Below are 13644 nucleotides of genomic sequence, written 5' to 3' on the forward strand. Positions count from 1 at the left end.
ACAGGACCGTGAGAGCCAGAGAACAGAGAGGATCGTGTTTGGGTTCCGCAGCAGGAGGAAGAGATTGTTGCTTCACATGTCAGATGTCATGAAAGATGGCCCTGAGGCTTATACCATCAATCCCACAAGCTCATGAGCTCGCTCATGAATCTAATACTGTACCTACAATAGTGGAAACTACAGAATCAAGCAGCTGAAGCTGTGGCCTTATCTTGTCCATGATCACCAGCTACAGTAATATAGGTGGTGTCATATTCTTTTTTTTAAGAGTTTCTACATCCAGTGGATTCAACTCAGGTCAGTGATATTTATGAAGCACCAATTCAGTAATATTAGAGAGAAAACCACAATAATCATATAATCAGTTGTAAGAAAAATTTGCCAACAGTGGGAAGGAAAAACTCCCTTTGGGAATGGGAGGCAGAGCCTTCAGGCCCCTCTTCTGTGAAACCATCTCCCAGGTTGGATGTGGGAGACAGCCACCCTCTTTACTTTTAAAATTACGTTTAAAACTTTACTTTTTGATAAAGCTCATAGTTTGGGCTGGATCAGGGTATCCTGATCCTCCCTTAGTTATGCTGTAATAGGTTTAGGCTGCTGGGGTAATCCCATGACTATTTCTTTTTCAGTCAATTTATACACCACACTGTATTTAATCATTAGTAATTATTAATACCTGCCCCCCTCCCACAGTGTGTCCTTTGTCCTGTCTTCTTCCTGTCGGAGTTTGCTTCCAGCAAAAAGGGACATTTTCCTTCCCACAGTCACTTAGGCTACGTCCACACTAGCCCGGATAGATTTGAAAACGGTGTTTTCGTCTGAAAACGCTCCGCGTCCACACTAGCGTTTTCAGTCGTTTTTACAGAGCTGTGCGTCCACATTGAAAAGGCCCAAAACGCTTACGTTCCAGTACTGCGCATGCATGAAACGCAAGAAGATTCGGCCTGTCTCATTTCTGTCTGCCGTTTATTTACTTTCCGGTTCGTTGAAACGTTGCGGCAAAATGTTCAGGAAAAGCACCGAGATTTTTAAATGGACTAGCAATGAGTGTGGACGTAGCCTTAGTGCTTGCTCATTGGGGGTTGAATAATTGTTGGGGTTCTCTCTGTATTATTGTAAGGCTGTTGTTATTATTTGGTGTTATTTAAATAAAATTGAATTGAACTGAATTTTCAGGAAGCTTTAAGAACATAAAAATGAATAACAATAGTCCATCCATAAAGTAATACATTAGACTGTTTCTAATTTTACAAATAAACACAGCACAAATGAAAGAAAACACTTCTACATGTTTAATGTGCACACTGAAGGACACATTCAATTAAAATTAATTCAGTTTTATCACAACAACAGTAGCCTCAAGGTGCTTCATATTGTAAAGATGTTACAATAATTCGAGAAAAAAGAGCTCCTCATATAGGAGCTCCTAGGAGCAAGCACTTTGGCAACATTGTAAAGGAAAAACTCCTTTTAACAGGAAGAAACCTAAAGCAGAACCAGGCTCATGGACTGGCGGCCATCTGCCACGACTGGTTGGGAGTGAGTTTTGTTGAGCAGAACATCTGCAGTTGGCATGGCTGCAGTCTGTCTGCTGCACTGAAGACATATAAGGTAAAGAGCAACAGAAACTACATGTACTTAAACTCTATGCTCTGAGGAAAACAAAGCAAATAACAGTTTTTGCTTGTTTTTAAGAGGAAATGATGGAATTATTTATGTGTTTTTTTTCTTCCCATACCCATACTCTCCAAATGTTTGTCAGCTTGTCCCACCTGCATCCAGAACTAAATTACCAAATTATTAAAATTAACAGCCGCCAAAGTTTCAATTTAAAAACAGCCTTAGCAGAATTTCTAAGAAAATCATCTGTAAACCACAGGAGGCCATGCGATTCTGTATTAAATCATGTGTTCTTTGTATTTTGATGTGATGACAGAAGGAACCTTGATTAAAAAATGACAGTAACATAAACACAATAAATGCAAATAAAATCATACTTTAATTTCTGGTGATACAACATCTTGTTTATTTAAGAGGAGCACGAGAGGGGCAGCAATATTTAATATCAGACGTAAGGAAACGTGAACCCTACAGAGGCTTTAACTTACAATTTGCCCTTTTGATGAAAACGCTGTCATGTCTGTCCGCCCCCAGCACTTTATGTAACACTGCCTCATCTGTCAGCCGTCTCACTTGTAGCCGTAAACAAACTCAGATGGCGGGGGACACATACTGTATATTCCATCTGGTCTTGGAGAAATGTTCACCTGCCAGGCTTTCCCGATTCCGCCGGATGTATCCGCTTGGCAGCGCAGCACCACTAATTATACTGATCCCAGTCTGGGCCTTGAAATTCCCTTCTTGCTTGAGAGAATATTTTTGGGAACAGCCCAAACCTTTTTCACTCTTGATGTCTACAGCCCATCTGTTGTTCTTTTATAGAACTTTTACAGCCTCTGTAGCTAAATATGCTCCGTTTTTTAGATCCTGATATGTCTTGTAGTGAAACTTTACGTTAATCTTGAATTAGATGCCCCGCTTTAGGGCTGTGTGTGATTTTCATGTTAGTTTATATTGTACAGATGGTGTTTTTCACTTTATTTGAACACTGTTCCCCAGACTGAATCATTCGAGAAACTACCACTTACTACAGTGCTTCCATCCACATCTTCCCAGCATGCTTTCTGTCAGTCTCTCTGAGGTTGGTGTGTTGTGGCTCTGACAATAACATTAGTGGACAAGACTAACAAACTCCGCCAGATCACTGCGACTTGCGGCCAGTGACTTGTGGTCAACTAACCAGACTGCAGACGGACTCACACTCGTGTAAACAGGCAAAACATAACAAATACTGGAAAATAAATAAGGACACATAATATACTTATGGACACTCATAAATATAAACAATTTCCTGTCTGCTCAAAGGGTATAAGTCCTATGAGAAAAGAGACATCAATCTAGTTTTTTCATTCAAATTTACTCATTTTATTTTGTAAATAAGAAGCTCATTTTCATCTTGAGTCCTACAGCTCTGTTTTAGGCTTTTCTTCAGCCTCTTTCATCCCCTGAAAAAAATAAATAAATAAAGGTGCAATAAGTGAAATACAGAAGACAGCTTATCAATTCAGCATTATTCAGAGGAAAGTTCAAAGTCTTGCAATTCATGAATAAACTACAATCATGGCAGCTACACTGATGCATTATGAGCACTTTCATTTACGCTGGCCACATCTGTTTGTTTTTTTTAAGTAATTTAATCCTGAACATTATAAATGTATTCATCTTTTAGCATTTTAGAAGACAGCGTCTGGGGGAAGCAACATATTTATAAGCTAAATGGATTCCTTTATTCAAGTAAATATGTGATTGAACCATTTATAAAAGGAAGATGAGAGTCAAAGCTTTTCCTTTTAAAGTATATCTGCAGCTGAGAGCTTAAAAAAAGCCCACCAGAAACTGAACGCAAAATAAAAAGCAAGCAAATAGCAGTGCCAGGTTTTCTTTCTGTCTTAATACATCTTTTGATGACACATTTTGGATTAGACTATAACAACTATAATCTGAAGTAGAGAAAGAAGCATTAACTCATCGATAGGTTCATCAGCAATTGTGCTCTCTAAAAGATTATTATGATTAAACCTTTAAGCAGATTATGCTTTCTTGTGTTTTGCTGTTATTTTTGCTTCTTTTTTTTTTTTTAGGGCTGATTCATTTAATGAATATGATGTCAGTTGAATTCAGATTTCTAATGCCACAGTTTAGTGATGTGGAAACTCACAGCCAGCTGGAGCTCTGTGGGGTGTAACAGAGCAAACTGGTATACACAGAGGGGGGGTTTCCTGTCTTTTGTGTGGCTCATATATGGAAGATGGCTCATGGTACATTACTAGTGTAGCCTAATGCAATTGCAATTTTTCCTGGAGGAGACTGACCTCTGTTTGTTCAAGAGAATGATCATTTTGCCATAATAAATTAAAATCTTCAAACTGGATTTGTATACACCGCAACCATAGATGTGTTCGGTCAAGAGCAGTGACTGAGCTTTAGTAACAGCTGCTCACCTTCAGTTCTCCTCGTAAGAAAGACTCACAGAACTCCCGCACTCGCTCTGTAGAAATTTCTCCTTCCGGTAGAAGCCACTTTGTGTCAGAGTTACCATCGTAGATGCCAACTCGTGGGAGGTCCTTCGGCTTGAGGCCAAAGTACTCGAGTGGCTTTAAGTTGGACTTCAGCGCTCCATTAAGCAGCACGAACAAGAACTGGAACACAGGCGGTTCATTTTACATAATTAGATTAGATCAAGTTATTTGATTTTTGGCAGAATGTAATTAAAGAATTTTGTATCCCTGTCTATACTTTCGTTGGCCAGATTGAATAAGTTCTACTTGGTCCAAAGTCTTGCGTGTCAGCTTAATTGCTTATTCAAAAAGGGTCTGTAAGTGTAGATGTGAGATGGATAAAAGGATGTAGAATAAAGTGCTGTATGAAGGATGCACGTGGTTTGCAGTCTAATGATCAACTAGTATAGAAACAGGCCACACAGTTTTGTGTGTGTTCCACCACAGCGCATTTTAAATCAAACAATCAAGATGTGACTGAAGTGCAGACTCTGAGTTTTAGCTTAAGAGGTTTAACAAAAGTATTTCATTTACTGTTTAGGATTTAGTAATTGGACAAATTAACACGATTTTATATTAAAGCTGTTGGTTAGCACTGAGGCCTCACAACAAGCAGTTTCCAAGTTCCCACCTGTGTGGTGTTTGCATGTTCTCCCTGTGTTTGGTTTCCTCTCACTGTATGGGATTGGGCTAATAGGGGATTCTGAATTGACCACATGTGTGAATGGTTGTCTGTCTATATGTTAGCCCTGCGATAGATTGGTGACCTGTCCAAGATGTAACCTGCCTCTCACCTAAAGGCAGGAAATTGATATTTAAACCTCATAAATTCATATTTATTCCTGCCATGAGCTGCAGACTGTCTTCAGTAACTGAACAGGAATGCCTATTGGATTCAGATCAGGTGACTGACTTGGCATGAGCAACGCACACCTAAGCCGGTTCCATTAGTAGCCATAATGCCATAACATTGCCATGTTTGACTTGATAACGTGTTATGCTCTTATGCTTACCCAGTTACCTTGAAATTAAAGCGAGAATTAAAGACTGTCTAAAAATGAAAGTAATTCCTAAACAGTCAATACTTTTTTTGTTAAACCTCTTTAATTAAAGCTGAAAGTCTGCACTTCAGTCACTTATGGATTGTTTGATTTTCAATCCACTATGATGATGTACTGAAGCAAAAAAAGCCAAACCTTATTGTATTCTCATGAGCCCTTTCTATTTCCACACTCCAGTGTGAAGCTGATCGATGCATATAGCACTCAGATTTATTCAAAGCTGCTCTTCTACACCTGAATTACACTAAGGAATATTCTCACTTTGCCTGTGTACTCGGGTGCCAGGGCTCCCAGTCGCTCCTTGAGCTCAACAAAATCTTTGCTCCCCCTGTTGGCAAGGAGCAGGAGATGTGTCTTCACCTCTGAATTGAACAGACCCACTGCTGTCTGAGAGGAACAGAAGAGAAAAGGGAGTGATGAGGACATAGAAAAGAGTGGGGTTCAAAATGTGACAAATAAAATTCTAACAATCCACCTTTTTCCAGGGATTTTGTGTGATGGATCTTTGCTTTTTATTCATTAATTTTTCAATTAATTAAAAGTATTTGAAATGTTAACTTAACAGATAATATTAGACAGAAGGAGAGGACCGTGAAGAAGACATGAGTGGGACCTACCACTTGGCTGTACTCTGTGATGTATCGGATCTCGTTCACAGAAATAAAGTTTACAAGACCGTCAGCTTTTAAGTCCTTGGCCTCAGAAAGATCAATGTTCTCCTGGTGGTTATCTGCCTGCAAGCATCACACACAGCATCACCATCGCATTCATGAAAACAGACATCGCACATCGTTTATTACTGAAAATATGTGCAGTACTTTTCTGAAGAGAGTGATGGCATCTGAGGAGAGGTTGTACTCAGCCCACACCTCCTTCACGGAGCAAATGGCTGCGGGGACAGAGCTGACTTGCTTCACAGCCTCCACCAGTTCTTTATAGCCATAACTCTCCTCTCCCTGGAACAAAGAGGGAGACCGTTTCAACCTCCTCTCATAACTTACCATGTAAATTCATTTTTTTTTCCTTCTTTTTCTCCCCCTCACTATTTGTTTGTTACTGTTTGTCCTATCTTATGTAAAATTTGAGCAAGAACACCAGTGTCTCCAGGGGGACACTAGAAACCCTCAACAATTTGGAAAGTGCAGCTGCCAGGGAGAAAAGACAGATGAGGCTGACTCAAAGGAAGGTGAATCATGTCTATTTCTGAGAGTCTGTTGCATGAGCTCTGGCAGTCCGTTTTCTCATTTCGCAGCCTGTAATATGTGTTCATTCTCAGTGAGTCACAGCACCAATATTTTTGTCTCTTATTGCCTTCAGCATCATGGTCCGGCTATGAACTGTCCTTGTGTGCTCTCTGTCTTTCTCCTCCACTATCCTCTCTTGAACCTTCCCCTCGTCTCTGCACTTGTTTATGAGAGGAGCAATGGAGCCAATCCCACAGATCTTCAGATGCCTATGTATTTCCTGTCAAGTCTGCCATCTTCCCCCGCACACAAAGTCTGGCCAAAGACCTCGCCACCGTGGGACAGCCAGCCACCCTGTGTCCTCACAGCACCAGCACTGCCAAAGGTGTGGCCACGGGAAGCAGATCCTTTTTCAAAACATATTCGTGACAGCAGCATCACCGAGGCCGGGGTGCAAACAAAGGCTGTATTTCTGGAGACCTCACGGTCTCACTCTCAGCTAATTTGTCTCATCGTGTCTGGGTTTCCACATGCATGTTAACATAATAAACTAAGCCGCAAAACAGCTACTGTGGGCTTTGCTTTAAAAAAAATCCCCAAACTTATCTGAGTCTATGATTGAGACCTTTTTTTATTCACATGCAATTTTCTTGTCTGACCTCCAGGAATCCGATGACCACCACTTCAGCAGAGTCGATGAAGGCTTCAACATCTTTGGTGTTATTCAGTCCAGGAAGGGCGCTGTCTGAGGCAGGAAGACAGGAGACACACTAAACACTCAACTGTGCAGAGAGATTTTACTTCCTTTTTTCAGTGTCTCAATAAGACCGGGAAACAAAGTCTGCACTCACTTAGTGACACACACATACATATGCAGTATATAGGACAGGGGTCTCCAATTCCAGGCCTCGAGGGCCAGTGTCCTGCAGGTTTTAGATGTGTCCTTGATCCAACACAGCTGATTTAAATGGCTAAATGACCTCCTCAACATGTCCTGAAGTTCTCCAGAGGCCTGGTAACAAACTAATCATGTGACTCAGGTGTGTTGACCCACGGTTAGATCTAAAACCTGCAGGACACCGGCCCTCGAGGCCTGGAGTTGGAGACCCCCGATATAGGATGTCAGTGCTTATACTATAAAGAAAAATGTCCTTACAGGCTTGTGTCATCTCTAGTAGGACTGTCGAAGGCCATAGTGGTTGACCTTTAACCTGCTGACTGCACTACCACGACTGCTAGTCTTGAAGGCATGCTGCTAGCACTGCTAATACATAATAATGTAAATGGCTGATATCAAAATGTATAGAATGAAAGTCCTGGACTTTCCTTCTTATTGGTAGTCCACCAATATTCCAAATTGGAAACAATAAATCTGCGTCTGCATGAGAATTATAAGAAAAAAACGAGGCACCAAAAAGGAGTCTTGTCGATGGAAACTGATTTTGCTTTGTGCTAGATTTTAGGAGGCATAAGGAATTTTAGTAATTGAGTCTCAGAGAAAAAACCCCAAAACATAATAAATTGAGTCTTCATCATAATGCTTTTACTTCTACTAAAGACTTTGTAAAGTATTTTTGTATTTGAAGTTTAACCTATTCAATAAATCTTTGTGGATTTATTGACTGCTATAGAATGTGACCTATTTGTTTACAATGAAATGCAATTTTATGTTTTACTAAAATGCAAAGAAACAACACTTTGTACAGTTTGATCTGATCTTTTCAGTGATGGGCTATTTTTAGGGTCTGTTTAACCCAGAAGATGGCATCTCACACAAAAGAATTAAAGAAGCGACATAGCATATTTTTTTAACCCTTTAAACCCCAAATCATCAAATAATTCAAGAAAAGTCAAGTTTTTTTTTAAAATGTAGAGGTTATTGAACCTTCTGATGAAATAAAATAAATGAAATAGTACTTTGTATATAAGAGTTTTAATTTTTCTCATATTTGCAACATCTGAGGTTTTTTTTCCAATGTAATGCTTAAAAATGTATCGTGCCAGTTTTACTTTTTTTTTTCAGGGGAAATCAGAGTGATGATGCTAAAGTCTCAAAAAACTAACCCAAACTGTTAAAATATGATACACTTACAAGGATACAAGGATAAATACATGAGCATCTGTAATTGTTATGATTCTTTCTTAACATTTTGAAAAAGTGTCCCAGTTTTAACTACTTTCACCCTGTAGACGCCTTTCTCTCTCACAAGCGAGATCCCCATCACTGGGAAGTCAGGAAATCACCAAAATGAGCTGGAAAGTTTTTTAGGAAACGGGAATTTATTTATTTTTTTCTTTAACTGGGTAAACCATCCATAAAACATACAGGTCTTCTAGTCTGGAGCACAGTTGTGAAAGAGTAGCTCAAACGTGTACAGGACATCAGTAAATCTGCAACACTGTTATGAACTTAGAGGAAGACATTCCCATTGCAATATTTGACATTTAGAGCAGTGACGAGAACTAAAGAGAGTCAAGAGAATTCTTAAAGAGTTTACCTTTTTCTGCAGCGATTACAGAAGACACTAGGAGGCAGAGAAACAGGGCGCCCGGCATGTTTTTGGGTGATTCAACTCAAACGGGTGAGGTGGGTGATGAAGGAGCGAACCAAGGAAAGTGTAGGAGAACCTGTAGCTGTTTGACTCTTTAAAAAGAGCTTTGTCACCTCTGCTCTGTCTCTGATGGTCGCCACATGGCAGCCCAGTGTGGCCACTGTGACTTCTCTGGGTTGTGATTGGAAGCTTTATGGGAATCAGCCAGGTGCTCCTGATAAGTTTGGCGGGTGGCTTTTGAGTTACGTGTCATTCAGTGAAAGGTGTGTGTGTGTGAGTGTGTGTGTGTGTGTGTGTGTGTGTGTGTGTGTGTGTGTGAGAGAGAGAGAGAGAGAGAGAGACGTTTGTGCTACATCACCCACATCACCCTTTCTTGTGTCTTGACCTGTGTTTAGCAGCAGCCTTTAACCACTCCACCCTTCACATGTAAGTATCATCTACACCTGCTGTGTGTATGAAAATATAACAGTTTGGTTAGTGCTTATAATTTAACCAGGGAGGCTGCAAATAGTGTGTATGCAGTGTATGCAGGCCTGTGTGAGCAGGAGAGGTTCAGAGAACCGGCGGCAGTTTGGATGAATCGCCACAGGAGGGACACAACTCCTACTTGTTAATGGATCATGAAGACGGCAGTTTTGGCCTCATACTTTTGGGGGTATTTGAAAAACACTGAAATCAGGCATTTTGTTAACCAGTAATATAAAGAAGAACAAATTTTCTTTTCTAATTTTAACTCTTTTTTTTAAGTTACTTTAAAAACACACTTTAAAGACAGCAAGGATTTGTCATAATCTCTAAAACTCACAGAGCATTAGAAAGTTAAGGAAATCCTACAAGGGTACTTCTGTTGCATGAAGAAACCAGTCACCACTAATCCATGAGAAGCAAAGTAGGTGCACTAAATAAGGAAGTGCTTTGATGATTGTCATTAAAATTGAAAATTTGAAAACTCAAATTCAAATTCAAAATACATAAAAACACATGAAGCGTTTTGTCACCTTAAAAAAACAAAAAGGCCCACATTGCCAGAGCAGCTCAACCAACCTCAGAAATGCTGCTTCACATTTGATGTTAAACCAAAATCAAAATACTTCTGACGGACAGATTTATTCATAACAGCACCAAAGCTATTATCTAACAAAACAAAGAAAGCACGATTTATATGACGCTTGACATTTCAACAAGTGGCTTTGTTCCTCTAAAGAGAAATCTGCCAAAAATTGCATGAATGCTACAGTTTGGTTGACCGCGAGGGGGGGAAAAAACTCAAAACCCCAAAATACAATAAACTCTTGAGGAACAGAGTTTGGCAGGTTTAGGCTGAACCCTATAAACTTCCTCTTTTTGCTTCAATATTACGAGAACACATTTAAGTCTAAAAATATTAAATCTAAAAGGTTTCTTCTAACTGGGAACCCAACACATTCCTGCTGAAACTTTGAGTTCTCCTAAAAGCGTTTTCTAAAAGTTCAAATTTAGTCAGACAGTTGCTGTTTAAGGCGCCAAAAATTAATCTTAAAAAAGCAACAAAGAATCAAACATGTAAGCTGAAAGCTAAATGCCCAAAAAGTCAGATCAGACAATCAGAAAATATTAACAAAGTAGCATAAAGCTTTGTGAGGCCCCATCCCCACAGGTCTAATGTAATTCTCTTTGGAGTATTTTAGTGAGATGTTTCACAAGACACATGAAATTTTGATCTGCTGCTGCATCAGAGGTAAAGTTAGAGGCTCGCAGGTCCTGTAGGCATGAACTGTGTGACGTCTGTAAAATATTTAATCTGACAATGTTGAGATGTTTCAGTCTGAACCAGAGTGGTGGACAGGCTTCCACCAGTAATCGTAAAAAGTCTTGAATAATATGGAAACTTATTAGACTCAGATGTGGATAAATTTCTGAAATTGTCTGAAACTGAGGTGTGCTGTGGAAAGTCTCTGCTTGTTTTCGAGCTGGTGTATGTGATGTGTGTTTACACAGGAGCTCGAGATCAGCAGGGAAAGACTAATACTGCAAATCAGGGCAGCAGTTACCGGTAAAGACCGATGACTTCAGAGAATAACGCGAATCCATACGTCACGAGCGACATGACACTCGCAGCATGACACTCGCAGCATGAGCATGCGACTGTAAGAAGAAGTAAGAATAAAGCCTCTTACAAATACTTATTCTGTCACTTCAGAGCTAAAGGCAACACCTCAGATTACAGCCCACAAATCACTGTGCGATTATTTAGTGTGCCAACAGTGTGACTAAAGGTGTCCTGACAGCACAAGGGGAAACTGTGGTTACCTCTTTAAATATAATGGGGTTCAATGCTCATCTTTTGCACATCCTTATTTTCTGTTTATTTTTTACAGTTACATAAAGTTAGTTGCTTTGTATGACGTGCATGTGCAGGTACCCTGTTTGTAACCTCAATTTTAACTTGCAGTAAGAATTGTGAGACTCAGAATTGAACCTCTTGTTTTTTGTACTTCCTTGCTTTCTGTTATTAGCAGGTTCTCTGTATCCTGCATGCAAAAAGACTAACGCTCCAACTTGTGTGCTATAGCCTGAAGTGTAAGAGTCATATTGTTGTGCAGCTCTGGGAGATTTAATGTAAGAACTGATATAAAAACCTTCTGAAATCAGTTCACTTGCCACGATCTATTGTGCTTTAATCACATCTTTATATCTGCATGAATTCAGAAACGTATTTCATCGTTATCCTCAAAGACTTCATGTTTCCAGCAGGATTTTCACGATGTTCTTTAAGTCATTGCGACAGAGACCCATATGCTTGTCAGTAAAGTCAGTGTTTACAGCATTCCTGATACAAAAGCATGCCAGAGAATATGAAAAGGAAAGAAGGATGGTAAAAAGAAAAAAAAAACAACTAACGAAAGTCAGAAAAAGAACAGACCGGAATAAAGAGAACATTTTTTATTCCTTTTGGACTGGTGTAAAATGTTCAACAGACTCTAAGAGGATGCAGTTTAGGTTAAAATTACAGACCCCGGCGCTCATATAGCCGCTGCTGCAAATAAACAAAGCAGAAGTAATGATTACATTATAAACAGAGGCAGAAATTAAAACTTGAGACTTCCTTCACAGACACTGTGTTTTCCTATTTCGAGATGACTTTGTCAGCAAAAACATGATGAAAAATGCTCGGAGATCTGCAAATGCATGACTATAACCGCTACACCAGATAATTTTTGAATTTCCATCACTGAATATACGACAACCTCTCTTGTACAGTTATTAAATCAAAGAAGTTAATCGCATTTTAGACTATAAGGATCAGGATACTCCTGTAGCGATTAAAGGCTATCATGGCACTTGGCAAGAGCCCTGTGTCCTCAATCTGTCATCACTTCTTTATAGACGTGTAATGGAATAACAGGTCACATGATCACCAGAGGACAGAAGTAGACATACTGAATATTGTAGTTTTCACAGCATCATTTGTTACATGTGTGACTATCACACTGGCTTTTAGGGTTTGGATCAAATCCGATGCATAAAGTGAAGAAAACCAGAGTTCATAAAGATTTTACGTGATGTTCTCATGGTACAAAATGAATCTAAAGTACATTTAGCTCATAATTTACATGTATACACTCCATGAAGATTTTATAATAGTGTGATTTTGTTTCTTTGTACATATTCTTAATGCAGAGCTGAAACGCTCAAGTTACTTTTATTTAAATAGCACGTTTAAAGGTTGACTCCAAGTAAACCTAAAAACTAAATTTTAAAAAAGCAAAAATAATCATGAAAATATGCAAAATACATGAAACACCATAAAAAGGCCCTTTTTTATGGTGTTTATAAACCTAGAATTTTAAAATGAGTCAAAATTAAATACACTTTCTTTCTTTCACTCAGTAATTTGCTTTGTAAAGTTTCCTTGTATGAGTTTACTTGCAGACAGAGATGAAATTTTAGTGGCGAGGGCGGTGATATAATGCACGCACACCTGAGGCAGATGGCTTTCAGGTATTTAGACTGTGGTTAGATAAAAGCTGCCACTTTATCTCAATCATCAGTTACACAACTTGTAAACCTGTTAGGCTTTGTTATATCCTCGGTGTATGCAAACTGACTAATCCCCAGACCCTGCTGTTGAGCTTCTTCTTGCATCTGCTGGTGGCTCACTTATGCAATTTGCACATGTTTGTCATGAGGAAGAAGAAACATCAAGCGGAGAAAAGAAGAAGCACTTAAAATTATAAAAAAGAGGAGCTGAAATTATGACTTAAAAGCCCGGAGTCCCTTTTTGCATTTTTCTCCTACACATAATTATGAGAATAAAGAATGAATGAGGTTGCATGAAAAAGGTGTAAAAGGGGCAAATTTCATAAATAAATCACAATATGCAACATACAGTCTCTGAAAATGTCTGCATGAAAAATAACCACTTATTATTGGAGGTCATGAAAAATTCTTATAAGCTTTTTCCCCTTTTTTGATGTTGATGAAGGCCAGAAAATACCTGTAACAGCAAGATGAAGACAAAACCGACCTCGCAAACATCAAAAAGAATGTGATTAAAAGGAACTATATTAACTGTATGTATGAAACAGTAGTATACTGGCAACATTGTTATTATTTAAAATGATGCAGAGCTAAATTATTTGAATTATTATTCCAACTGCTGCTGATTTCTTTCTTAGTGTCATGTTTGGTCTGGTCATGGTTGCTGTGTGAGCGCTGACAGAGTCTTTGTTGTGTAGATTTCTTGGGT

The 13644-nt window shown here is 39.1% G+C and overlaps 1 protein-coding gene across 1 annotated transcript; it reads right to left on the bottom strand.

The window, feature by feature from the left end:
- Positions 1-2971: 2971 nt before the first annotated feature.
- Positions 2972-9074, bottom strand: LOC102308676 (endoplasmic reticulum resident protein 27). Its single transcript, XM_005946681.3, has 7 exons — positions 8862-9074; positions 7023-7108; positions 5998-6135; positions 5797-5913; positions 5441-5566; positions 4062-4259; positions 2972-3065 (listed from the first exon to the last, which is right to left on the bottom strand). Exons 1-7 carry the CDS (start codon positions 8917-8919, stop codon positions 3024-3026), a joined length of 765 nt encoding a protein of 254 aa, XP_005946743.1. The 5' UTR covers positions 8920-9074; the 3' UTR covers positions 2972-3023.
- Between the last annotated feature and the right edge of the window lie 4570 nt (positions 9075-13644).

Source organism: Haplochromis burtoni, unplaced genomic scaffold (assembly GCF_018398535.1).
Source record: "Haplochromis burtoni strain Fernald_Lab_line unplaced genomic scaffold, NCSU_Asbu1 Contig_481, whole genome shotgun sequence".
Classification (NCBI taxonomy): domain Eukaryota; kingdom Metazoa; phylum Chordata; class Actinopteri; order Cichliformes; family Cichlidae; genus Haplochromis; species Haplochromis burtoni.

Excerpts from the sequence above, each read along its gene's own strand:
- LOC102308676 (XM_005946681.3), bottom strand. The coding sequence starts at position 8,919 with ATGCCGGGCGCCCTGTTTCTCTGCCTCCTAGTGTCTTCTGTAATCGCT. Across the intron at positions 6,136-7,022 it reads TGGTCATCGGATTCCTGGAG|GGAGAGGAGAGTTATGGCTA; the intron begins GTCAGACAAGAA and ends TCTTTGTTCCAG. Across the intron at positions 4,260-5,440 it reads CACCCGAGTACACAGGCAAA|TTCTTGTTCGTGCTGCTTAA; the intron begins GTGAGAATATTC and ends CCTGTGTTCCAG.